The sequence below is a fragment of the Dendrobates tinctorius genome, unplaced genomic scaffold, assembly GCF_039654945.1.
Source record: "Dendrobates tinctorius isolate UK_male_01 unplaced genomic scaffold, ASM3965494v1 ptg000039l, whole genome shotgun sequence".
Taxonomy (NCBI): Eukaryota; Metazoa; Chordata; class Amphibia; order Anura; family Dendrobatidae; genus Dendrobates; species Dendrobates tinctorius.
Genome location: NW_027361707.1, coordinates 37,331,359 through 37,358,351, shown reverse-complemented (window position 1 = coordinate 37,358,351; position 26,993 = coordinate 37,331,359). Strand labels below are relative to the sequence as shown.

Genomic DNA, 26,993 nt, shown 5'->3' with positions numbered 1-26,993 from the left:
CAATTTTTGATTTTTTCTTTATTTTCAGACATTTCTCCACTCAGCACGTAGATGTATTAAAATTGCAGAATCATCTGAAGATGGAGGCGCAGATTCTAGATTTGCTTTGGTCGTGTTAGTAAAAAAAATAAGTGCATAGCAAGGTCATTGCGCTTTAGTTCATTACGTCCACATAGGACGAAGCAGATCCGGTAACTGATGTCCGGATTATTTGGGCTTCTTGTCCTTACTCAGCCGATCGGCGAATTCTACCAGAGTCCTTGTGGGGCGGCCGGACATGCCCTTGCGCAGATAAGGGACCTCATCCTTGTTGGACATGACTCCGGCTGTATCCAGGTGAGCCCAGTGCGGGGACGTGACAAACTCCTTCAAGAAAGCCGCGGCCGTACACGCACCCCCAGATCTGCGAGAAGAAAACCTTTCATTAGTTTCTGTGGAGCAAGATACATTACCTCATGTATACTACTGATGTGGAAATTGTAGGTTTATTTTTTAATAAAATCCACATAAAAAGGAAAAAAAAAAACCCAATAATAATAATATTCCCATGATAGAAATTGATGACATATCCTGTAGGGGTGCACCCATGTGGTTAGGATCTCACCAATCATTTCTATAGGAATTCCAACAGATGAGCAAATCTGGATCTCCGTTTTGGTGATGGATGGAGGTCTCAGAGGCGGGGGTCGCTCTATGAGATACTTTAGAAACCTACTACAACCACCATATTTACATCCATTACCTGCTGTACTTCCCGACATTATTAAGGTCTGCGAGGGCCGACTCAGTCACTTGTTTAGTGTAATGATCAAAGAGAGGCATTCTCCATACACGATCCCCAGTCACGACGCTGGCCTGGAAGGAACATGAAACATCAGCAGTAAATTCAGCAATGTGGAGGACATCCCACAGGTCTAGAATACATACTTGGTGCCTTCCCACAAAAGGTGCAGGTGTACGGAGTTCTCTCAGGAGCTGAGCCGCCCCCATACAGAACAGATGCTGGCAGTGTTACACAGCTGGCAACTGCCTCTAGTAGCAACAACTGGAGCTAGCTCAGATCGCTGTATGACAGCTGAAATAGTGCTGAATGGGAAGGTGCTGATGGTTTCGTTGGCAGCCAGACACCTTCTGAAGGCCCTCATTGCCTCCATCTTTGTGCTCCTACGCAGCCTTGCCCTATCTTAATAGGCGACTGGTAATTTTTACTATATATTGCTGCAGTATACAGAACAAGTTCAAGTAAAGAAAAACACACCCTGACAGTATGAATTGAATTCCTTTTCCTGATCTGAATCTATTTGGCATTGCTGCAAAATGAAGGAAAAACAATGAAAAATGTTAAGAATTACAATACTGGAAAAGTCAAAAAATAAAGCCAAACTGACCATTTTTTTGGTCAACATAACCTCCAAAAAATGCAGTGAAAAATCAAAACGTTGCATGGACCCCATAATTGGGTCAAGGAAAAGAAAGAGAAAAAAAAATCTCGCCATGTGAAAAACAAGCTCTTGCACAGCTATATGAATGGAAGAAATTTTTTTATTCTTTTTATTTATTACAAAAGTTCCAAATGTTTTCTTTAAGACCAAACAAAGGGGGGAGCCCAAACCTATGCAGCTTTGGCACTGTTGTAATTGCACTGACCTGAATAATTGTGTTCCAGGTCATTTACTGCACAATGAGCGCTATAAAAAAAAAAAATTAAAAAAAAAAAGACAAATATAGTACAAAAAGTGAATGGTGTCTTTCAAAACTAGAACACACCCTCCTCCCAACCCAAAAAAAAAAAAAAAAAAAATCTCTCGTACAGTTATGTTAGTGGACAAATAAAGAGCTACTGGAATAAGGAAAGGGGGGGGAATAAAGTGAAATGAACAATGATTCAGACAGAAGAGCATGTTATGACAAGAAGATAGAAAGTAAAATGTTTCTGACCTCTTGAAGGTGATTCCAAAGCCAAGAAGAATTGGTGAAGACTCCAGTGGCTGCAGATCCCAGGGCTACGTCCATTGCACCTACACAACAATTCCCGGTGAGCCGTGCTCCTCGTGAGAAGACACAGGCAGACATCTACATACAATAACTGCATACAGCTGCAGTACAATCCCACAAAGTGAAACGGATAAAGCCGGGCTCCATCTGCACCAATCACATCCTGGTAGCTGGTTGTGTCTACTGACACTTCTTCCACCATTCATATTCCACCCAATTGCAGCCGCCATAAAGCACAGACCACCAGACAGACAATGCAAAACTAATAAAATATACAGCTAAAGAAAAAACAAACATTATTTCTCTACGACATACATTATATTTTTTTGAAATCCAAATTAAAAGGGTTCTCCAGTTATTACCCATCCATAGGACTGGTGATTAGAGTTGAGCAAATTTGTTCGGGTTCCCTCTTATTCGGCAAGCTATAAGCGCTTACCAAATAAGCTGCAGAGGGAACCCGGCTTCCTGGATCACACCGGCTGAACGGCTCTGCAGCTGCATGTGTCGCGCCTGTGTCAGTCACAGCATGTGACATATGCAGCTGCGGCGGCGATCAGCTGATGGGCAGGCGTGATCCAGGAACCCGGGTTCCCTCTGCAAAGTCGCCCAAGTCTACTGGTGAAATCTTACTGATCGGTAACCGTATTGATCGGCAAAATTGGAACTTTTATCTCTGGTTAAATAGAGCGGCAATGCAGATACCTGACCGCTGCTCTGCTCATCCTATGGGGGGCTGCCCAGTGCTGCACTCGGCTTTTTCTGGCAGCCCTGTAAGAGGAGGTATGGAGCAGTAATCAAGTATCCAATCTGCCACTCAATTTTGTAACTTGAATTTAAAAAAAAAGCTCAATCAGGGACAGTTATTCCCTGGTCAGACCCTCACCGATCAGTAACGGATCATCTATTCTGAGCTGGTGAAGGGGGATGGGGCCTGGCTACACCCGCCCATTAAATTCATCAAAAGTGGGGGGTGATTCTTACTCTACAAGTGTTACTCCAGTCCTGTTTCTTGCGAGGTGCATGGATCCGCACAGCAGTGATAACGAGTTTGGGGCATCCTAAGTGGCGCGCGCCTCTCACGTTGAGACCCCACACTTAATGAATCGGAGCCCATGTGTACATTCTTCCAGCCCCTTCCATCATGTGTACGCAGCTCCCATACCTGTTAATGTCGCTGCATTTACGATCGCTCTTGCATTAAAGTTGTGTGCGTAACACAGAGCGTCCGCCAACAGCAGCCGTCCCTCCGCGTCAGTGTTATCTACCTGTGAGGAAACAGCAGCAGTCATGGATTTACTACTTTGCCATCTATAAAATAAAACAAACTAAATTGCTGTTCAGATCTGATCAGTACAGGGCAAGGGATCAATACTTATTAGAGGAGAACCCTTCATCTTGCGGTTAGATATCTGTATTCTATTGAATTATAGGACTCGCACTTTATCTATAATAGTCACAAAACTGGTGGCATTAGAGAACAATCCGGCTCTATCGTGGTCTATTCTAGAAAGATCCTGCACTGTAATAAATCTAAACCCTGAAGGACTGAATACAGCAATTTATCCACTATTGTGGGATGGGTTTATATTTTGCTCGTGTCCCCCTTCTGTGGAGGCTTCTTGCCTTGTCTTTTCAATTGTAATTTGTTTTTATATATCCATCGAAAAAGTCAATATTTTAATTATGAAGCTGGAATCTCTTCCTATCTGACAGCTACTGACTATTGCAGGAACAGATATAGGTGGTGTATTGAATAGTGAAGTGTCTACCATTATCCTCCTTGGATATATAGGATTAAGCAATACCAGTGTTGCTTTATATAGGAAAAAATCCCGCTCTCATTGGAGCACCACCATGACAGCCATAAGGAGTCTTCAGCAGACCCCCAGCTGTCATGACAACCCATTGTGAGACCGCGAGCACCTCGCATTGGAGCCAACAGCCAATTAGAACAGCGCGCTCCTCAGGACGTGAGCTGTGAATGCCGCTGTCAAAAGACTGGCAGCTAAGTTTAACAGGTAAACACCTGTGGACAGAGCTCCGCTCTACACGAGGATGTTAGAGGCAGATGATGGCTGAATAACACAGCCATCATCTGCTGGGAAAGATGCAATCTCAGTTCCTGAGCTCGCATCAAAGACAGGGTGCCGACAGATATCAGTAAGGGGTTAAAAAACAAAAACAATAATATGTTTGGGGGTTCAGTACTGGATTAGTGTAAGGGACTCTATACTAATACTACACAGCACAATGAAAACACTTGCCTTACCGGGGCCCCCAACACACGCTACGCCATTGACTATACATGACAAATGTATGGCCACTCCTCAGTGCCACTTTGAACTGGATAGCACTACTAACAATGGCTCAGGGTGGCGAGTTTTGAGCTGGTTCTCCATTGTTTGGTGGTGTTGGTACAGAACACTTTCCAGCTTCACACTGACCATGTACATCTAATGGTCCAACCCATCACAGGCCCCGCTACACATTGCCTTGGGTTACAATGAGATAAGAGCATAAACCCAGGGGCCAGATCTCCATTTATATCATGTTTACTAGGGAGCCAAAAGCTGAGGAAACCTAGGGCAAAGCTGATATTTGTATTCGTCACCCTACTAAACTCCTACTAGTCAGGATAATGGCCGTCACCACAGCTGGCAATGGGTGAAGATTACCTGGATGGTCTTCCCCGTTCTTGGCCTTCACCACATCCCCAGGCTTATTAGCTCTGCCGCTGGGCATATTTTCACACAGTGGAGCCAAACCTTACAGGACGAGATTAACACCATCATTAGTTTTACAGAAACATATTACATACAAGATAAAAAGTATCAGACAGGAGTAGAGATGCCATAGAAAACCTAGGACCAATGCTGAGTAACTACAATGGCCGCTGTTTGGGAGCCTCTTGGCAACAGGACCAAAGACTTGGCCGACTTCCTACTGTTCTGATAAGCCGCTGCGTGACGGGTGTTTTACTTTGTACCAAATTGATTTTTTTAAGTAATTTACTGCAGAATAATCAAATATAAAAAAAATGTCCTAAAAAGTGGTCCATGGGATGGGACAAGAAAGTAATCCATTATCGCATTTTGCCTGTTTTAAAGTTTATTTTTGTGTGTTTACGTGTCTATTTTTCTGTTTTTGCTGTCCCCGCCATTGTTGCCAGAGTTTGGGTGGTTTCGTGGAGTTTTTGTCCGATTCATCAATGGATTTAAAAAGAAAAAAATGCAGGTCAGCTATCTACTCCAATCTCCCTCTTCAGTTTTTTTTTTCTTTTAGAGAAACTTCACAAAAAAAAGTGCCACAATTCTGGGCAATTCTCCCCCCCTCCATGGAAGACAAAAAGCAATTTTAGAGAACTTTTTATATGTCACACTTAAACGCTTTAAGTTTTGATCAGTGAGGGTATGCGAGTTTAGCACCCCCCCACTGATCCATAAAACAAAAAGGTCAGGGGCACTATAATCAGAATTGTGCCCTTTTAGCTCATTTTTGGAGGGGCAGGGTTAGCATTGTATATGCTCACAAAAGTATATAAGTGGTCTGCGAAGGTTTCAGCACTCTGACACCATTAATCAAAACAGTTGATATGTCGGAAGTTACCGTACTTAAATTGGGAGGGGAAAACATTTACAGCCAGATTTTTAAAAATTGTTCCACTGCATTTAAAACAAAATTAATTTTCAAATATTCCACAAATTTGTGTACACAGCTCATACCACGGTATGTGGTTCAATTGGTGGCATAAAAGTAAAAGTGAATAAAACTGTCATTTTCATATAGCCTTTATATAACTAAAATTGAAAGATAAATACTGTATTATTTTGCACTACACTCTAGGTTTAGAGAGCACAAAATAGGAAAAACATTTTTCCTACTAACTAAAACTTCCCGGGTAAAATGGAGAGGTCATGATCACTAATTTTAATGCACTAGGGTAGAATAGGAATGTAATAGATCAATTGTTAATGTGTATTATACACACACAGATCTGCTACGTATAGACACAGCTCTGAAACATTTGCTCATTTATAGATGCACACAGCTCTGCTACATTTGCACATTTATAGATGCACACAGCTCTGCTACATTTCCACATTTATAGATGGAAAACAGCAAAAGAGCAAAAAGGTTTACCCGTACAGGCCTCCAGACAAATGCACCATCAGGATGCAGTGGACCCATACAATTAACCCCTTCATGACCCAGCCTATTTTGACCTTAGCGACCTGGCCATTTTTGACAATATTGACCAGTGTCCCTTTATGAGGTAATAACTCAGGAACGCTTCAACGGATCCTAGCGATTCTGAGAATGTTTTTTCGTGACATATTGGGCTTCATGTTAGTGGTAAACTTAGGTCGATAATGTTTGCATTTATTTGTGAAAAAAACGGAAATTTGGCGAAAACTTTGAAAATTTTGCAATTTTCACATTTTGAATTTTTATTCTGTTAAACCAGAGAGTTATGTGACACAAAATAGTTAATAAATAACATTTCCCACATGTCTACTTTACATCAGCACAATTTCAGAAACAAATTTTTTTTTTGTTGGGAAGTTATAAGGGTTAAAAGTTGACCAGCGATTTCTCATTTTTACAACAAAATTTACAAAACCATTTTTTTTAGGGACCACCTCACATTTGAAGTCACTTTGAGGGGTTTATATGGCAGAAAATACCCAAAAGTGACACCATTCTAAAAACTGCACCCCTCAAGCTACTCAAAACTACATTCAAGAAGATTATTAACCCTTCAGGTGCTTCACAGCAACTAAAGCAATGTGGAAGGAAAAAATGAACATTTTAATTTTTCCAACAAAAATTTTCTTTTAGCATCAATTTTTTCATTTTCACAAGGGCAACAGGATAAAATGGATCCTAAAATTTGTTGGGCAATTTCTCCTGAGTACACCGATACCTCATATGTGGTCATAAACCACTGTTTGGGCGCATGGCAGGGCTCATAAGGGAAGGAGCGCCATTTGACTTTTTGAATGGAAAATATACTGTAATATTTAGCGGTTGCCATGTCGCGTTTGGAGTGTCCCTGTGTGCCTAAACACTGGAGCTCCCCCACAAGTGACCCCATTTTGGAAACTAGACCCTCCAAGGAACTTATCTACAGTCATGGCCAAAAGTTTTGAGAATGACACAAATATTATATTTTCACATGATCTGCTGCCCTCTGGTTTTTATGTGTGTTTGTCAGATGTTTTTATCACATACAGAAATATAATTGCAGTCATATTATGAGTAGCAAAAGGTTATATTGACAGTTAGAATGAGTTAATGCAGCAAGTCAATATTTGCAGTGTTGACCCTTCTTCAGGACCTCAGCAATTCTCCCTGGCATGCTCTCAATCAACTTCTGGATCAAATCCTGACTGATAGCAGTCCATTCTTGCAAAATCAATGCTTTTATTTTGTCTGAATTTGAAGGTTTTTGTTTGTCCACCCGTCTCTTGATGATTGACCACAAGTTCTCAATGGGATTAAGATCTGGGGAGTTTCCAGGCCATGGTCCCAAAATCTCTATGTTTTGTTCTCTGAGTCATTTAGTTATCACCTTTGCTTTATGGCAAGGTACTCCATGTTGAAAAAGGCATTGTTGATCGCCAAACTGCTCTTGGACGGTTGGGAGAAGTTGCTCTTGGAGGACATTCTGGTACCATTCTTTATTCATGGCTGTGTTTTTAGGCAAGACTGAGAGAGAGCCCATTCCCTTGGCTGAGAAGCAACCCCACACATGAATGGTTTCAGGATGCTTGACAGTTGGCATGAGACAAGACTGGTGGTAGCGCTCACCTGGTCTTCTCCGAATAAGCCGTTTTCCAGACGTCCCAAACAATCGAAAAGGGGATTCATCAGAGAAAATGACTTTACCCCAGTCCTCAGCAGTCCACTCCCTGTACCTCTTATAAAGAAGCAACCGAAAAAACAGTGCATAAACATCCAAAATAGGTAGAAATAACATGAATCTTTATTAAGGACACAGATAAAAATTGGCATGACAGAAGTGACACAAGCAGAACGCACAGAGGTACAGAGATTCCCTAAGGTATATCAATATGGTATAATGTATCTCCATTAGTGGTATATACAAGCCGACTAGTCATAGTGAAATAAAGGGTAAAATCCCCAGACCGTCAGGCAACCCCAAAGAAGGGGGTTATGAGAGATCAAAATACAAACATAATACTCATACCTAAGGGGGCACTGGACCACCGGCGCAAGGAAAACAGCCCAACGTACGTTTCGGAAGCTACACCGCTTCCTTCCTCAGGGGGTGTGTCATAAAAGGCCACCGGGTGTACTATAAATAGGGGTCCAAATAAACCTGAGCGCCAATCAGGGGAACGACCAACCACCCACCCACCAACACGTCCGGGCTGGCGCTGACAATACACGGGGCCCCGTGACGTCAGACGCCAGACCACGGGCGGATGGGGGTGGAGTTAGGCGCGCGTCACCCGTGCATGCGCAGACGGCCACAAAATGGTCGCGGCCATCTTGACTGGGGGCATAATAGATGGCAAACAGAAAAATATGATATCTAACATAGTATTTGACCAAAAAAGAGCGCCAAATGTTTTACCAGTATCTAGTGCATCACATAGCGACTATATTAGGCACCATGGATAAGTATCCAATAGCATAGGTGGATAAGGTAACCGCACATGCGCAAATGACCATAAAAAATTTATATACGGCCATCAAAGATGGAAACACACCTAATAGTAAGCGTAAAAAATACCAATGTATTTATATGAAAATTTATAGATTGTTACAAAGCATCAAAAATGATTAAACACGAGGGTTATAAGGATATAGGGTAAACCAACGTATTCCAGTCCTATACAGGTTTATGACAACAATATATATACCCCATGCATTAGTTTAGTCAAAAATTATAGCCATAAAAATGTACATAGTCCTATTATAATCTAAATGGAATAAGTTAGCCCAAAAATAATGCCATTACAATGAAATATAAAGAATAATCTCTATCAGCCGCATTATTATGCATTGCCCCCATATATATAACTACATATGCTTGTAAATAGAGGTGTATACAGCCATATATCAATGATCACCACATAGAAGTCCACCCATAAAAAATGGAAAAAAAATGGGCAACAAAGAGAACACATCTTCATCTTCTTGTATAGGAGAATGTTGATATATTCATAGAAGAGACGATCATATTTATCCAAAGCCTCCAGAAGATATTTCGGACCCAGACAACCCAACCAAAAAGATGCCAAATCTAAAAGACTAAAATAAAACAAAGTTAAAAAAGTTAAAAAAGACACAACAAATGTCACTCCAGAAGTGTAACAGTACCACAACGGGGGAATAGGTGGAGGAGAAGAGGGAAAGATAAAAGGAAAACTCACAAAAATGGAACGAATGAAAGACATTCGTTAAGGCCATATGGATGGACTGTTTTCAATTTCCAAATCCATTTAGCTTCTAATTGACTCAATCTTTTAGAGAGACCCCCACCTCAAATATCAATTTTCAGGGCCTCAATGCCCCATACCATAAGTGAGGTGGAATCACAGCCATGGTGCTCCTTGAAATGTCTAGGTATAGTCCTCAGGGTGGAAGCATCCGTGTGGCCACGAGCCGCCTGAATCCCCAACACGTGCTCCCTGACTCGGACCTTGAATTGTCGCTTAGTAAGGCCTACATAAATAAGGCCACAGGGACACGTAGCATAGTATATGACATACCTAGTCGTACAGGTAATGCGTTGTCTAATACTGAAGACCTGATCTCCACTCGAATTGTTAAATTCAGTACACCGCATAATGTTGGGGCAGGCGACACAGTGGCCACACGGATAACAACCAACCCCGGGAATGTGACCATCCAGAAAGGTAGTTTTAGAGCCCACAGCGTAGTGGCTCATAACCAGATGATCCCTTAAGTTTCTAGACCGTCGGAACGCCATGGCTGGTCTCTCTGTTGTGATCCTGTTAATGACCGGGTCAATGCGGAGGATAGGCCATGCTTTATCAAGGGCAGAACGAACAGCCTCTGATCTAGAGCTAAAAGTAGTAATAAACCTAACAGTTTGGTTACCCCTAGATGTATTGGACATCCCTGATCTATATAATAAATCCTGCCTAGTAGCATGCTTAGCTCGATTGAAAGCAATTTTGATGGATCTCCGGCTATATCCACGTTCTAGAAATCGTTGACGAAGCTCATCCGCCCGATGAAAGAATGTCTCATCTGTAGAACAGATACGGCGCAGTCGTAAAAATTGACCGATGGGTACCGCCTTAATGACATGTCTCGGATGTGCGGATGAGGCGTGCAGCAAGGAATTTGTCGCGGTAATCTTTCTAAATATGTCTGTTTGCACCATCCCATAGGGGTCCCTCCTTACGGTAACGTCCAAAAAGTCCAATTCATTAGCATCAGATGTGAACGTAAGTATAATATTACGGTCATTGTTGTTCAATTTTGAGATAAGCTGCGCAAGGTCGACGGAGCTGCCTTGCCAGATGAAGAATATATCATCAATGTACCGCATCCAAAGGGGGACACGGCACATTGACGCATCCTCATCTGACAAAAAGAGGTCCCTCTCCTAGAGCTCCAGGAATAGGCCAGCATAGGTGGGCGCAAAGGCCGCACCCATGGCGGTCCCCTGGAGCTGGAGGTAGACCTGTTATAGAAAATTGACCTATAACCCCCTCTCATACTTATCTCAGCTGGAAACAATTCTGAAAAGATCTCTACGGGATGGCGTTATCACCAAACCATTATTTTCAGCATTAATGGTTCCTGAACCCACGATCCCAACTCTGTATCTGCTCCCTAAGATACATAAGAGCTCCTCGGTGCCACCCGGACGACCTATAGTGTCGGGACGTGGCAACTTTCTGGAAAATATAAACAAATGGATAGATTACCACCTGCAACCTCTTGTTATGTGCCTCCCTTCCTTCCTCCGTGACACTGGGGATCTGCTGCGCAGGGTCAACAGACTCTGCCTTGAGGGTGACACTCTTCTAGTTTCAGCAGATGTGGAGTCCCTATATACTAACATCAGACATTCGGATGGCCTGAGAGCCGTGAAATTCTTTTTGGAGACTTCTCCTTTGGCTCCCAGGCTTAGGGACCTTCTGCTGGAACTATTAGAGTTCACCCTCACGCACAATTTTTTTGTGTTCAAGGGGTCCTTCTACCTCCAGCTCCAGGGGACCGCCATGGGTGCGGCCTTTGCGCCCACCTATGCTGGCCTATTCCTGGGGCTGTGGGAGAGGGACCTCTTTTTGTCAGATGAGGATGCGTCAATGTGCCGTGTCCCCCTTTGGACGCGGTACATTGATGATATATTCTTCATCTGGCAAGGCAGCTCCATCGACCTTGCGCAGCTTATCTCAAAATTGAACAGCAATGACCGTAATATTATACTTACGTTCACATCTGATGCTAATGAATTGGACTTTTTGGACGTTACCGTAAGGAGGGACCCCTATGGGATGGTGCAAACAGACATATTTAGAAAGATTACCGCAACAAATTCCTTGCTGCACGCCTCATCCGCACATCCAAGACATGTCATTAAGGCGGTACCCATCGGTCAATTTTTACGACTGCGCCGTATCTGTTCTACAGATGAGACATTCTTTCATCGGGCGGATGAGCTTCGTCAACGATTTCTAGAACGTGGATATAGCCGGAGATCCATCAAAATTGCTTTCAATCGAGCTAAGCATGCTACTAGGCAGGATTTATTATATAGATCAGGGATGTCCAATACATCTAGGGGTAACCAAACTGTTAGGTTTATTACTACTTTTAGCTCTAGATCAGAGGCTGTTCGTTCTGCCCTTGATAAAGCATGGCCTATCCTCCGCATTGACCCGGTCATTAACAGGATCACAACAGAGAGACCAGCCATGGCGTTCCGACGGTCTAGAAACTTAAGGGATCATCTGGTTATGAGCCACTACGCTGTGGGCTCTAAAACTACCTTTCTGGATGGTCACATTCCCGGGGTTGGTTGTTATCCGTGTGGCCACTGTGTCGCCTGCCCCAACATTATGCGGTGTACTGAATTTAACAATTCGAGTGGAGATCAGGTCTTCAGTATTAGACAACGCATTACCTGTACGACTAGGTATGTCGTATACTATGCTACGTGTCCCTGTGGCCTTATTTATGTAGGCCTTACTACGCGACAATTCAAGGTCCGAGTCAGGGAGCACGTGTTGGGGATTCAGGCGGCTCGTGGCCACACGGATGCTTCCACCCTGAGGACTATACCTAGACATTTCAAGGAGCACCATGGCTGTGATTCCACCTCACTTATGGTATGGGGCATTGAGGCCCTGAAAATTGATATTCGAGGTGGGGGTCTCTCTAAAAGATTGAGTCAATTAGAAGCTAAATGGATTTGGAAATTGAAAACAGTCCATCCATATGGCCTTAACGAATGTCTTTCATTCGTTCCATTTTTGTGAGTTTTCCATTTATCTTTCCCTCTTCTCCTCCACCTATTCCCCCGTTGTGGTACTGTTACACTTCTGGAGTGACATTTGTTGTGTCTTTTTTAACTTTGTTTTATTTTAGTCTTTTAGATTTGGCATCTTTTTGGTTGGGTTGTCTGGGTCCGAAATATCTTCTGGAGGCTTTGGATAAATATGATCGTCTCTTCTATGAATATATCAACATTCTCCTATACAAGAAGATGAAGATGTGTTCTCTTTGTTGCCCATTTTTTTTCCATTTTTTATGGGTGGACTTCTATGTGGTGATCATTGATATATGGCTGTATACTCCTCTATTTACAAGCATATGTAGTTATATATATGGGGGCAATGCATAATAATGCGGCTGATAGAGATTATTCTTTATATTTCATTGTAATAGCATTATTTTTGGGCTAACTTATTCCATTTAGATTATAATAGGACTATGTACATTTTTATGGCTATAATTTTTGACTAAACTAATGCATGGGGTATATATATTGTTGTCATAAACCTGTATAGGACTGGAATACGTTGGGTTACCCTATATCCTTATAACCCTTGTGTTTAATCATTTTTTATGCTTTGTAACAATCTATAAATTTTCATATAAATACATTGGTATTTTTTACGCTTACTATTAGGTGTGTTTCCATCTTTGATGGCCGTATATAAATTTTTTATGGTCATTTGCGCATGTGCGGTTACCTTATCCACCTATGCTATTGGATACTTATCCATGGTGCCTAATATAGTCGCTATGTGATGCACTAGATACTGGTAAAACATTTGGCGCTCTTTTTTGGTCAAATACTATGTTAGATATCATATTTTTCTGTTTGCCATCTATTATGCCCCCAGTCAAGATGGCCATCTATTATGCCCCCTTTTGGAAACTAGACCCCCAAGGAGCTTATCTAGATGTGTAGTGAGCACTTTGAACCCCCAAGTGCTTCACAGAAGTTTATAAACGCAGAGCCATGAAAATAAAAAATTTTTTTTTCCTCAAAATGATTTTTTTAGCCCGATATTTTTTATTTTCACAAGGGTAACAGGATAAATTGGACCCCTAAAGTTGCTGTTCAGTTTGTCCTGAGTACGCTGGCACCCCATATGTGGGGGGGGGAACCACTGTTTGGGCGCACGGCAGGGCTCAGAAGGGAAGGAGCGCCATTTGACTTTTTGAATGGAAAATTAGCTCCAATCGTTAGCGGACACCATGTCGTGTTTGGAGAGGCCCTGTCTGCCTACACTTTGGAGCTCCCCCACAAATCACCCCATTTTGGAAACTAGACCCCCTAAGGAAGTTATCTAGATGCATAGTGAGCACTTTGAACCCCCCAGGTGCTTTACAGAAGTGTATAACGCAGAGCTGTGTAAATAAAAATATTTTTTTTTCCTCAAAAATTTTTTGATTTTTTGATTTGATTTTTTAGCCCGCTATTTTTTATTTTCACAATAGTAACAGGAGAAATTGGACACCAAAAGTTGTTGTCCGGTTTGTCCTGAGTACGCTGGTACCCAATATGTGGGGAGGGACCACTGTTTGGGCACATGTCGGGGCTTGGAAGGGAAGTAGTGACGTTTTGAAATACTGACATGATGGAATAGTCTGCGGGCATCATGTTACGTTTGCAGAGCCTCTGATGTGCCTAAACAGTGGAAACCCCCCACAAGTGACCCCATTTTGGAAACTAGACCACCCAAGGAACTTATCTAGATGTGTGGTGAGCACTTTGAACCCCCAAATGCTTCACCGAAGTTTATAACTCAGAGCCGTGAAAATAAAAATCATTTTTTTAGCCCCCAATTTCTTATTTTCCCAAGGGTAACAGGAGAAATTAGACCCCGAAAGTTGTTGTGCAATTTTTCCTGAGTACGCTGATACCCATATGTGGGGGGTAAACAACTGTTTGGGCACACGTCGGGGCTCGGAATGGAGAGAGCGCTGTTTGACATTTTGAACGCAAAATTGGCTGGAATAAATCGTGGCGCCATGTCGCGTTCGGAGACCCCGTGATGTGCCTAAACAGTGGAAACCCCTCAATTCTAACTCCAACTCTAACCCCAACACACCCCTAACCCTAATCCCAACCATAACCCTAACCACAACCCTAACGCCAACACACCCCTAACCCTAATCCCAACTCTAACCCTAACTACAAGCCTAACCCTAATCCCAGCCCTAACCCTAATTCCAACCCTAATTTTAACCCTAATTCCAACCCTAACCCTAATTCTAGCCCTAACCATAACCCTAATTCCAACCCTAACCCTAATTCCAACCCTAACCCTAATTCTAACCCTAATTCTAGCCCTAACTATAACCCTAATTACAACCCTAACCCTAGTTCGAACCCTAAATGGAAAAAAAAAATATTTTTTTTATTTTATTATTTGCGCCTGGCTATGGGGGTGATAAAAGGGGGGTGTATTTACTTTTTTTTCATTTTGATCCCTGTGAGAGTGTATCACAGTGATCAAAATGAAAAATGAACGGGCAGCCGGCAAATTCATGGGCGCCGCCATCTTGAACAATGGCAGGCGCACTGCGCATGCGCCCACCATTTTCCAAGATGGCGGGCCGCTGGGAGCCACGGAGGAACACCGGGAGCACCATCGGAGGTCCCAGGGGGGATCGGAAGGTGGGAGGGAGCGATAGGAAGGGGAGGGGAACAGATGATGACGGCGGCGGCAACCGGTTGTTTCATCGGTATTCTTGCACCTGTGTTGCCATCTTAACCCCTTCACGACCCATGACGCCTACGTAGGCGTCATGAAAAGTCGTGCCCAAACGACCTATGACGCCTACGTAGGCGTCATGCTATAAATAGCCCCCCTGCGGGTCGGGTGACCGGGGTCAGTCGGTGTGGGGGGGGGTCGGGTGTCGGTGTCCAGCCATGTCCGATGCTATTGCAGCATCGGCCATGGCTGGATTGTAATATTTCACCAAATTTCATTGGTGAAATATTACAAATCGCTGATTGGCTGTTTCACTTTTAACAGCCAATCAGAGCGATCGTAGGCACGTGGGGGTTAAGCCACGCCCCCTGGGATTAACCGTAGAGTGTCCTCTGTGTGCGGGTCGGGTGACCTTTCAGTGACCCCGGTCACCCGACCCGCAGGGGGGCTATTTATAGCATGACGCATACGTAGGCGTCATAGGTCGTTTGGGCACGACTTTTCATGACGCCTACGTAGGCGTCATGGGTCGTGAAGGGGTTAAGATGGCAACACAGGTGCAAGAATACCGATGAAACAACCGGTTGCCGCCGCCGTCATCATCTGCTCCCCCTCCCCTTCCTATCGCTCCCTCCCACCTTCCGATCCCCCCTGGGACCTCCGATGGTGCTCCCGGTGTCCCGCCGTGGCTCCCAGCGGCCCGCCATCTTGGAAAATGGCGGGCGCATGCGCAGTGCGCCTGCCATTGTTCAAGATGGCGGCGCCCATGAATTTGCCGGCTGCCCGTTCATTTTTCATTTTGATCACTGTGATAAACTCTCACAGTGATCAAAATGAAAAAAAAGTAAATACACCCCCCTTTTATCACCCCCATAGCCAGGCGCAAATAATAAAATAAAAAAAATATTTTTTTTTTCCATTTAGGGTTCGAACTAGGGTTAGGGTTGTAATTAGGGTTATAGTTAGGGCTAGAATTAGGGTTAGAATTAGGGTTAGGGTTGGAATTAGGGTTAGGGTTGGAATTAGGGTTATGGTTAGGGCTAGAATTAGGGTTAGGGTTGGAATTAGGGTTAAAATTAGGGTTAGGGTTGGAATTAGGGTTAGGGCTGGGATTAGGGTTAGGCTTGTAGTTAGGGTTAGAGTTGGGATTAGGGTTAGGGGTGTGTTGGCGTTAGGGTTGTGGTTAGGGTTATGGTTGGGATTAGGGTTAGGGGTGTGTTGGGGTTAGAGTTGGAGTTAGAATTGAGGGGTTTCCACTGTTTAGGCACATCACGGGGTCTCCGAACGCGACATGGCGCCACGATTTATTCCAGCCAATTTTGCGTTCAAAATGTCAAACAGCGCTCTCTCCATTCCGAGCCCCGACGTGTGCCCAAACAGTTGTTTACCCCCCACATATGGGTATCAGCGTACTCAGGAAAAATTGCACAACTTTCGGGGTCGTGAACGGGTTAAGATGGCAACACAGGTGCAAGAATACCGATGAAACAACCGCTCGCAGCCTACCAATAAATGGAGGGGGCGGTTGCCTGGTATGTTAATGCACAACAAAACACTTGTATGCGGCGCTGTTCACACTATGGCCATGCACAGCATCCAGGCCAGCCTAGTAGAGACACCCTTCTATGAGCTCAGGCGGGCTGGCCCAGCGCTATCAAAATGCATGCCATGTGAACAGACACCGCAGTTTACAAGACCAAATGGGCCCAACTGCACCCTGAATAAAAAGTGCAAAAAACACATTAAAAAATGTGGAGCATTGGCTGACATTTTGGCCAAAATACGCAAGCCCGTAACCTGCGTCAAAAATCTCCACGTTTACGGGTACCCAACACTAAATCCTAAGCTGATATTTTGGCCATCTTAATTATATGGGTCCACTGCATCCTGACTGCATTTGTCTGGATGCCTGGACGGGTAAACCTTTTTGCTCTTTTGCTGTTTTCTATTATTGGTGGATTTTCAAGTCTGTGCCGTATCACATTTATAGATGCACACTGCTCGCTACATTTGCACATTTATAGTTGCACACAGCTCTGCTACATTTCCACATTTATAGTTGCACACAGCTCTGCTACATTTGCTCATTTATTGATGCACACAGCTCACTACATTTGCACATTTATAGTTGCACACAGTTCTGCTACATTTCCACATTTATAGATGCACACAGCTTGCTACATTTGCACATTTATAGTTGCACACAGCTCTGCTACATTTCCACATTTATAGTTGCACACAGCTCTGCTACATTTGCACATTTATAGATGCACACAGCTCACTACATTTGCACATTTATAGTTGCACACAGCTCTGCTACATTTCCACATTTATAGTTGCACACAGCTCTGCTACATGGGCACATTTATAGATGCACACAGCTCTGCTACATTTGCACATTTATAGATGCACACAGCTCGGCTACATTTCCACATTTATAGATGCACACAGCTCTGCTACATTTCCACGTTTATAGATGCACACAGCTCTGCTACATTTGCACATTTATAGATGCACACTGCTCGCTACATTTGCACATTTATAGACACACAGTGATTGGAAAGGATGCGGTGTCTAGTAATGGGCAGTCTGACTCTTTCGGGTGACCTGGATAATTTGGCTTCGCTCAAAGAGAGCAGGCTCCTTTGGATCCCAATTAAATGTGAGATCACCCTAGAGGACACATACACACATTTAAAATGGACTTTATACTGCCGAAACCCCGCAAACGTGTAGCCAACCAATACAACTGCTGGCAGGGTTTCAGCCACCAAACACTGTAATTTTACCCCCCAGTGAGAGCCATTCAGAGACTTCAGGTGGCCCTCACTGGGATGCTGGCTCTCTTCGTTCACAGAGCCAGTTCTTTGTACGGGGTCGCTCGTGAACCACTAGAGTTTGCGTTCTCCTCCATCACAGGAAGCTTCCTCCGGAATTTAAGACACACACTTTTTAGTAGTAAGTTTTTCTTACTAAAAAGTGCATCTGATAATTTTTGGGGATAACCACACTTACTTACCAATGAGGTTAATGGGTAATTTGAGAGTCGCAGCAGTCAAGATGGCAGAACAGACCGTCGCTGCACCACCCATATCCGCTCTCATTGCATCCATTCCAGATGATGGCTTCAAGGAAATCCCACCACTTAGAAAAAGAGACATTTTGGGGTCAGTGGTACTTTCAACAAGGCACAAAATGCTCTGTAGTTTTAGTCTGCACATATTCATCAGGAGGATGTGCGCCCAGCTGATAGTTGCTGCCCGGGGCAGGGACTGTGCTAGTAGTAATACATTGCTTCCATCATCTAGGTACACACAAGTAAAAAAACCTCCATACTGTCCAATAGTAGTCAGCAAGTGTTTTCAAAGGTTGTGCAACCCAATGTCATACCGTACGTGATGTGTCTCTGACCTGTCAAAAGTAACTCCTTTCCCCACAAACACAAGAGGAGGCTCGTTAGGATCACGGCTGCCAGTATAATGGATTTCCAGGAACACCGGCGGCTCATCAGATCCTTTGGCCACACTTAAAAACGCTCCCATTTGTTGCTCTTCTATCCAGGACTTTGATCTAGGAAACCAAAGTGGAAGCATATCACTGCATGGCATACAGTCGCTGTAACTATAGTCTACTGGTTAAAAAAAATGCAACATTGTATGTATTCAAATAACCAAAATTCAGTCCTAGTTACAAGAGTTCTAAATTGCACAAAAAAAGCCCAAAAAAGAAAAAACTCAAAACATGAAATACATACAAGAAAGGTATACTGCAGAGAATGATGGGGTGGTTGTATTAATACATTTAGAATATCCCCTGGAAGAAGCATTTCTTGCGAAACACTTCATCTCACATCTCATCCTTTCTGCAATATTTACAGCAGATATGTCCGCAGTCTTACCTAGTGAGCACCTTAACCCCGTCCCCCAATGCTCCAGTCTTCTGTTGAATTATCTCAGCAAACTTTGACGGAGTCACATAATTCGCTGGAGATTCCATCAAGTAACGAGCCAAGTTCTGCCCCTTCGCGTAGGAAACTCCTTTTTGCCAGGCATCTAGTTCTTCACTAAATAGAACAAATCATTCTGGGTAAACACACTGCAGGCTAGATACAAAGATGATTTTTTTTCCAACTTTATGGAAGCCGTCCACAGATTTTCTAATATGCAGCAAATACGCAAAAAAAGGGAAGAAAAAAAAAAAAGATACAATAACAAAAGATGTACCTGTGTAAGAGTAAGATTGCAACCGCATTCTCCACATCACCACTAATACTATACAACTGAAGTACTAATCTGCCACCAATATTTCCTTATTTTTACATTAGGACAATTTCCAATGTATACTTATTATATTGTTATCCCAATATTTGTGCCATATGTACAATAATGTGACAATTTTGCTGAATGTTATCACATTTGCGCACACACAAAAAACAAAAATACGGGAAAATAACCAAGGAGTATATACTTTTAGGCTATGTGCCCACGCTAGCGTTTTTAAACGCTCAGGAAAAGGATCCCCTTTCCCAGAAAACGCGCGTCTTTTTCCGCGATTTTTGACGCGTTTTTGACGTGTTTTTTGACACGCGATTTCTGGGATCATTGGGGATGGCTAAAAACGCTGAGCAATGCGGGAATTAATGAGCATGCTGCGTTTTTAGCCGCTAAGCGATTCCTGAGCGGTTAAAAACACATGCATTGGCACAAAAAGCCAAAAATGCATGCAAATGAATTAGAAGCATCTTGTAAGCATTTCTGCAGCGTCTGAGCCGGCACAAATGCTGCGGAAACGCATACAAAAATGCAACGTGGGCACCCAGCCTTAAAATGTTTAATTATTATTATTATTATTATTATTAATGTTAAAATTGACACAACAAAAGAAGAACAAAGGAACTACTGGACAGTCAATAGTGGGGACGCTATAAAGTACCGGTGACATGAGGTAGTACGCTTATCATACAGTTAGGTCCATATATATTTGGACAGAGACAACATTTTTCTAGTTTTGGTTCTAGACATTACCACAATGAATTTTAAACAAAACAATTCAGATGCAGTTGAAGTTCAGACTTTCAGCTTTCATTTGAGGGTATCCACATTAAAATTGGATGAAGGGTTTAGGAGTTTCAGCTCCTTAACATGTGCCACCCTGTTTTCAAAGGGACCAAAAGTAATTGGACAATTGACTCCAAGGCTATTTCATGGACAGGTGTGGGTAATCCCTTCGTTATGTCATTCTCAATTAAGCAGATAAAAGGCCTGGAGTTGATTTGAGGTGTGGTGCTTGCATTTGGAAGGTTTTGCTGTGAAGGAAACAGCGGTCAAAGGAGCTCTCCATGCAGGTGAAACAAGCCATCCTTAAGCTGCAAAAACAGAAAAAACCCATCCGAGAAATTGCTACAACATTAGGAGTGGCAAAATCTACAGTTTGGTACATCCTGAAAGAAAGAAAGAAAGCACTGGTGAACTCATCAATGCAAAAAGACCTGGGCGCCATGGAAGACAACAGTGGTGGATGATCGCAGAATAATCTCCATGGTGAAGAGAAACCCCTTCACAACAGCCAACCAAGTGACCAACACTCTCCAGGAGGTAGGCGTATCAATATCCAAATCTACCATAAAGAGAAGACTGCATGAAAGTAAATACAGAGGGTTCACTGCACGGTGCAAGCCACTCATAAGCATCAAGAATAAAAAGGCTAGACTGGACTTTGCTAAAAAAACATCTAAAAAAGCCAGCACAGTTCTGGAAGAACATTCTTTGGACAGATGAAAACAAGATCAACCTCTACCAGAATGATGGAAAGAGAAAAGTATGGTGAAGGCGTGGTACAGCTCATGATCCAAAGCATGCCACATCATCTGTAAAACACGGCGGAGGCAGTGTGATGGCTTGGGCATGCATGGCTGCCAGTGGCACTGGGTCACTAGTGTTTATTGATGATGTGACACAGGACAGAAGCAGCCGAATGAATTCTGAGGTATTCAGAGCCATACTGTGTGCTCAGATCCAGCCAAATGCAGCCAAACTGATTGGTCGTCGTTTCATACTACAGATGGACAATGACCCAAAACATAAAGCCAAAGCAACCCAGGAGTTTATTAAAGCAAAGAAGTGGAATATTCTTGAATGGCCAAGTTAGTCACCTGATCTCAACCCAATTTCGCATGCATTTCACTTGTTAAAGACTAAACTTCAGACAGAAAGGCCCACAAACAAACAGCAACTGAAAACCACTGCAGTGAAGGCCTGGCAGAGCATCAAAGAGGAGGAAACACAGCGTCTGGTGATGTCCATGAGTTCAAGACTTCAGGCAGTCATTGCCAACAAAGGGTTTTCAACCAAGTACTAGAAATGAACATTTTATTTACAATTATTTATTCTGTCCAATTACTTTTGGTCCCTTTAAAAACAGGGTGGCACATGTTAAGGAGCTGAAACTCCTAAACCCTTCATCCAATTTTAATGTGGATACCCTCAAATGAAAGCTGAAAGTCTGAACTTCAACTGCATCTGAATTGTTTTGTTTGAAATTCATTGTGGTAATGTCTAGAACCAAAATTAGAAAAATATTGTCTCTGTCCAAATATATATGGACCTAACTGTATCTTATAAAGCAGCATAGACAACGGTACAAGGGGCAAAACATCCAACAGTTCAAGCCAAATAGCTTACAGCATGGAAGCATTACTTACATAAAAGGTCCTACTTGTTAAAGCGTTCCCACCGCCCCAACGTACGTTTCATCCAGTACTTCCTCAGGAGGCGTGTGAAGTACTAGATATCTTATTTATAAGATATGATAAGCATACTACCTCATAAAATCCCTGGTCTCTGCTGCAGATGTAATAGCGCTGTGAACCCTGAGCTGTGTATAATCCCACCCACATCCCTGACTGGCAACTTACTGTGTATAGGCAAAAAGCTGCCAATCAGTGGTGGAGATTACACAGATTAGCTGGACTGCCTGGCACGCTACATCCAGTCCCCCAATGATCATCTCTTTGCTGATAAAACAATGATTGTATTGAAACTACAGCAAGCAGCTGATCAAGTGACACATCGCCGGAATCAGTCCCTATAGTATGCTGCTCTCAGATTACATACCAAAGCCTGCTGATAGATTCCCTTTTAATACTGTGATAAATATATATAGATTTTCGACAATGCAGCTAATTCTGGAACACGTTTACTGCAAACGTCTTGTGAAACATTATGCAAAATGCTATAAAAGTGTCATTCCATGTGGGGTACAGTTAATCCGGTGCTTTTCCTATAGCGGCACAGACGTTGCAGCACAATTATGATGTTCCTGCACTTGACTCGCAGTGTTGAGCGCCCAGAGAACATACAGTGCCTTGCGAAAGTATTCGGCCCCCTGGAACTTTTCAGCCTTTTCCCACATATCATACTTCAAACATAAAGATACCAAATGTAAATTTTTGGTGAAGAAACAACAACAAGTGGGACACAATTGTGAAGTTGAATGAAATGTATTGGTTATTTTAAATTTTTGTGGAAATTCAAAAACTGAAAAGTGGGGCGTGCAATATTATTCGGCCCCTTTAATGTAACATTTTGTTGCGCCACCTTTTGCTGCGATTACAGCTGCAACTCGCTTGGGGTATGTCTCTATCAGTTTTGTACATCGAAAGACTGAAATTCTTGCCCATTCTTCCTTGGCAAACAGCTCGAGCTCAGTGAGGTTTGATGGAGATCGTTTGTGAACAGCAGTTTTCAGCTCTTTCCACAGATTCTCGATTGGATTCAGGTCTGGACTGTGACTTGGCCATTCTAACACCTGGATACGATTATTTGTGAACCATTCCATTGTAGATTTTGCTTTATGTTTGGGATCATTGTCTTGTTGGAAGACAAATCTCCCATCCCAGTCTAAGGTCTTTTGCAGACTCAAACAGGTTTTCTTCAAGAATGGTCCTGTGTTTGGCTCCATCCATCTTCCCATCAATTTTAACCATCCTCCCTGTCCCTGCTGAAGAAAAGCAGGCCCAAACCATGATGCTGCCACCACTATGTTTGACAGTGGGGATGGTGTGTTCAGGGTGATGAGCTGTGTTGCCTTTACGCCAAACATATCGTTTGCCATTGTTGCAAAAAAGTTCGATTTTGGTTTCATCTGACCAGAGCACCTTCTTCCACATGTTTGGTGTGTCTCCCAGGTGGCTTGTTGCAAACTTTAAATGACACTCTTTATGGATATCTTTGATAAATGGCTTTCTTGCTACTCTTCCATAAAGGCCAGATTTATGCAGTGTACGACTGATTGTTGTCCTATGGACAGACTGTCCTACCTCAGCTGTAGATCTCTGCAGTTCATCCAGAGTGATCATGGGCCTCTTGGCTGCATCTCTGATCTGTCTTCTCCTTGTATGAGATGAAAGTCTAGAGAGACAGTCGGGTCTTGGTAGATTTGCAGTGGTATGATACTCCTTCCATTTCAATATGATCGCTTGCACAGGGCTCCTTGGGATGTTTAAAGTTTTTAAAATCATTTTGTATCCAAATCCGGCTTTAAACTTCTCCACAACAGTATCACGGACCTGCCTGTTGTGTTCCTTGGTCTTCATGATGCTCTCTGTGCTTCAAACAGAACCCTGAGACTATCACAGAGCAGGTGCATTTATACGGAGACTTGATTACACACAGGTGGATTATATTTATCATCATTAGTCATTTAGGACAACATTGGATCACTCAGAGATCCACAATGAACTTCTGGAGTGAGTTTGCTGCACTGAAAGTAAAGGGGCCGAATAATATTGCACGCCCCACTTTTCAGTTTTTGAATTTCCACAAATTCAAAATAACCAATAAATTTCATTCAACTTCACAATTGTGTTCCACTTGTTGTTGATTCTTCATCAAAAATTTACATTTGATATCTTTATGTTTGAAGCATGATATGTGGGAAAAGGTTGAAAAGTTCCAGGGGGCCGAATACTTTTGCAAGGCACTGTAGATGTGAAGAGCTTACTGAGCCTTTGCAGGAAAGGTTTCTGTGGCTCAGTGTGTAACACTTGCTTTGCAGCACTGGGGTCCTGGGTTGAATCCCGCCAATAACATCTGTAAGGAGCTTGCATGTTCTCCCAGTGTTTTTGTGGGTTTCCTCCCACACTCCAAAGACAGACTGATATGGAATCTAGATTGTGATCCCCATTGGGGACAGGGATGATGTCTGTAAAGTGCTGCGGAATTAATGGCGCTATATAGTGGAATAAAATAAACTCTACCTTCCATATGGCATTGTTGAGACTTTTTTCTTCTTTTTGGCCTTAAGCTCATCATATTCATATAACCCCAGAACGGCCCCTTCTGCCGCGGCCTGAGCGTCTCTGCAGGGGTCAACGTCAACATGTGCAATCTCCAAATCCTGCATGTGCCTACAGCCCGCTGGGTGGGAAAGCAACAAACAGTCAGAAGTCAGGGCAGGTAAAGCCCCCACACGCAATAGATGTCCGGCTGACTGCTAAGGCACCAGACCCCTCACTACATGGCCGAGTGTTCCTGTGTTCTCTATGGGGGGGCCGCTGTCGGACTCCTCCAGCGTCAGCTCATCTCCATGGAGAACAAAAGGGTTGATGCTTTTAAACAGGTGTCTGACCTGTCATAGACCCCCGTACACGGACTCACTGCTGACCTCTCACACATTGGCAGGGTCAGTCCACTTTATGCTGGTTTTACATTAGCATTTTTTGCGCAGCACAACGTGCGTGTCCATGGGCATGCCTACCTATGTTTAACATGGCGCGCGCATGGTCTTGCGTTTGCACGCGTTCATACGCATTTTCGTGCACACGCGTTTTTTCGCCGTGTGCGCCTAGGCGCGCCCGACGCAACCTGTTGCATTTTTTGGTCTGCCGAAAGGCGTAAAAACACGCATGCGCACAGAATGTGACAAAATAACGCATTACAGTCTATGGGAATGCAGGTGTGTGCATGGACATGCGTTTGTCTGTGTTTTCGTGCGCATGCGTTTTTGGGGTAAATATGTGTAGACACTGGTTTTAACCCCTAGAGAACGAATGCGCAAAAAAACCGCAAACGCATGCAAAAACACATCATGCATTTTTTGTATGCGTTTGTATTGGGCACGATGCGCTGCACAAAAAAAACTCTAAGGCCTCTTTCACACATCAGGTTTTCGCTGTCAGGCGCGATCCGGCGCTTTTGACAAAAACCGGATCCGGCGAAATGCAATGCCGGATCCGGTTTCCCCCCATTGACTTGCATTTGCGCCGGATCGCGCCGGATGGCCATGCGTTTCATCCGGTTTTCGCCGGATTTGGCAATGTGTCTCAATCCGGCGTCTGGAAAAACGGCTACTGTAACGTTTTTTGTCTCCGGCGAAAAAGCCGGACACGCCGGATCCGGCGCGTCCGGCTTTTTCACACAATGAAAGCCTATGAGCGCCGCAATGCGCCGGATTCGGCGACAGCCGGATCCGGTGGCCGGATCCGTTTTTTTTGGTCTGAGCATGCTCAGTAGCTCTGCCCACAAGACAAATATATAAAAGCAAGACAGTGGGACCCTCAGCCACACCCAACATGCCACCCAAGACAGCAACCAGGCGCAGGAGAAGGCAGGAGACCACTGCAGCAGCACCATCAGCACCACCACCACGCCAAATGGAGCAGCAAATGGAACATGCTGAGGAGGGGAGTCCAGCAGCAGATGAGAGACGGTAATTATCAAATCCCCATTCCTCCAAACTAGGGCCATGGAATATCAAGATATTCATTGGCCCTTTGTTTCTCTTTATTCAACAGCCGCCCAAGAGATGCAGCAGCAGCACTGGCAGCAGCAACACCACCCACAGCCATGGAGTCTGGCCAGCAGGAAGACAGCACATCTTCTGGGAGCCCTCCCTCTCATCGTCAGCGTTTGACGGTAAGTTTTTATTTCCAAAATCCATCATCTCTGGAATATATGTGTATTCATTGCCTTTTATTTCAAAACAGGAATCACAAGCTGAAGAGGAGCTCCCAGAAGAAGAAGGAAGGGGTGGACAGACACCTGGAGTGGGCTCACAATTGGTAAGTTTTTGGCATCAAACGCAGAAACACAACATCACACTACACACAACACATAGAAAACAATGTTCTGCAGACCACACACAGCAAACAAATGCCTACATCCTAAGAAATAACATTTTTTGTTTTCTTCTCTAGTCTTCCCAATCTGGTGCTCGGTCAAGAGGTCCTCGCAGTGCCTCCCAGGGTCGTCGGCGACAGCAACGCGGCGGTCACCAGCGTGTAAGTATAAATATTTTTGCTTTGTTTTTTTGCACTTTTTATTTCATTTCTTTTGTGGAGGCCAATTATGTTATTTTTGTCTTTTTCTTTAACTGCCTTCACAGCGTGGTCCCGACTCTGACGGTGAGGATGGAGGAATCGATGTGGACCACCTCATCGATCTCGTCAGAGAAAGGGAGCCGCTCTGGAATATGGCTGACCGACGCCACGCTGACCTGATCGTTACCCGACGACTCTGGGAGGAAATCTGTTCGCTCCTTGTGGACCGCTGGGAGGACCTCGATGCTCGGGCCCAGATTAAAGAGCGTAAGTATATACAGTACCGGTTGCTTGATGTAAACCAGTGTTTCCCAAACAACAGTCCTCGTGGTCCCCACGGATCATGTGTTCAGGATTTCTATTTACTATGGAAATCCTGAAAACATGACCCCTGGGGACCATGAGGACTGGAGTTTGGGAAACACTGATGTTGTATACTAACCACTTTGTCCTTTCTCGTTTCAGGGGACAGAATTGTGAAGCGGTGGCGGTCTGTG

At 43.7% G+C, this 26,993-nt stretch overlaps 1 protein-coding gene across 1 annotated transcript; it reads right to left on the bottom strand.

Annotated features, from left to right (window-relative positions):
• Window positions 1–26,529, bottom strand: LOC141088513 (cytosol aminopeptidase-like). The gene is given in 9 exon segments (XM_073574638.1): window positions 1–855; window positions 1,939–2,018; window positions 3,161–3,263; window positions 4,674–4,688; window positions 4,690–4,763; window positions 18,199–18,323; window positions 18,591–18,749; window positions 19,078–19,242; window positions 24,436–26,529. Coding segments are annotated over 9 exon segments (984 nt in total). The 5' UTR covers window positions 24,582–26,529; the 3' UTR covers window positions 1–738.
• Between the last annotated feature and the right edge of the window lie 464 nt (window positions 26,530–26,993).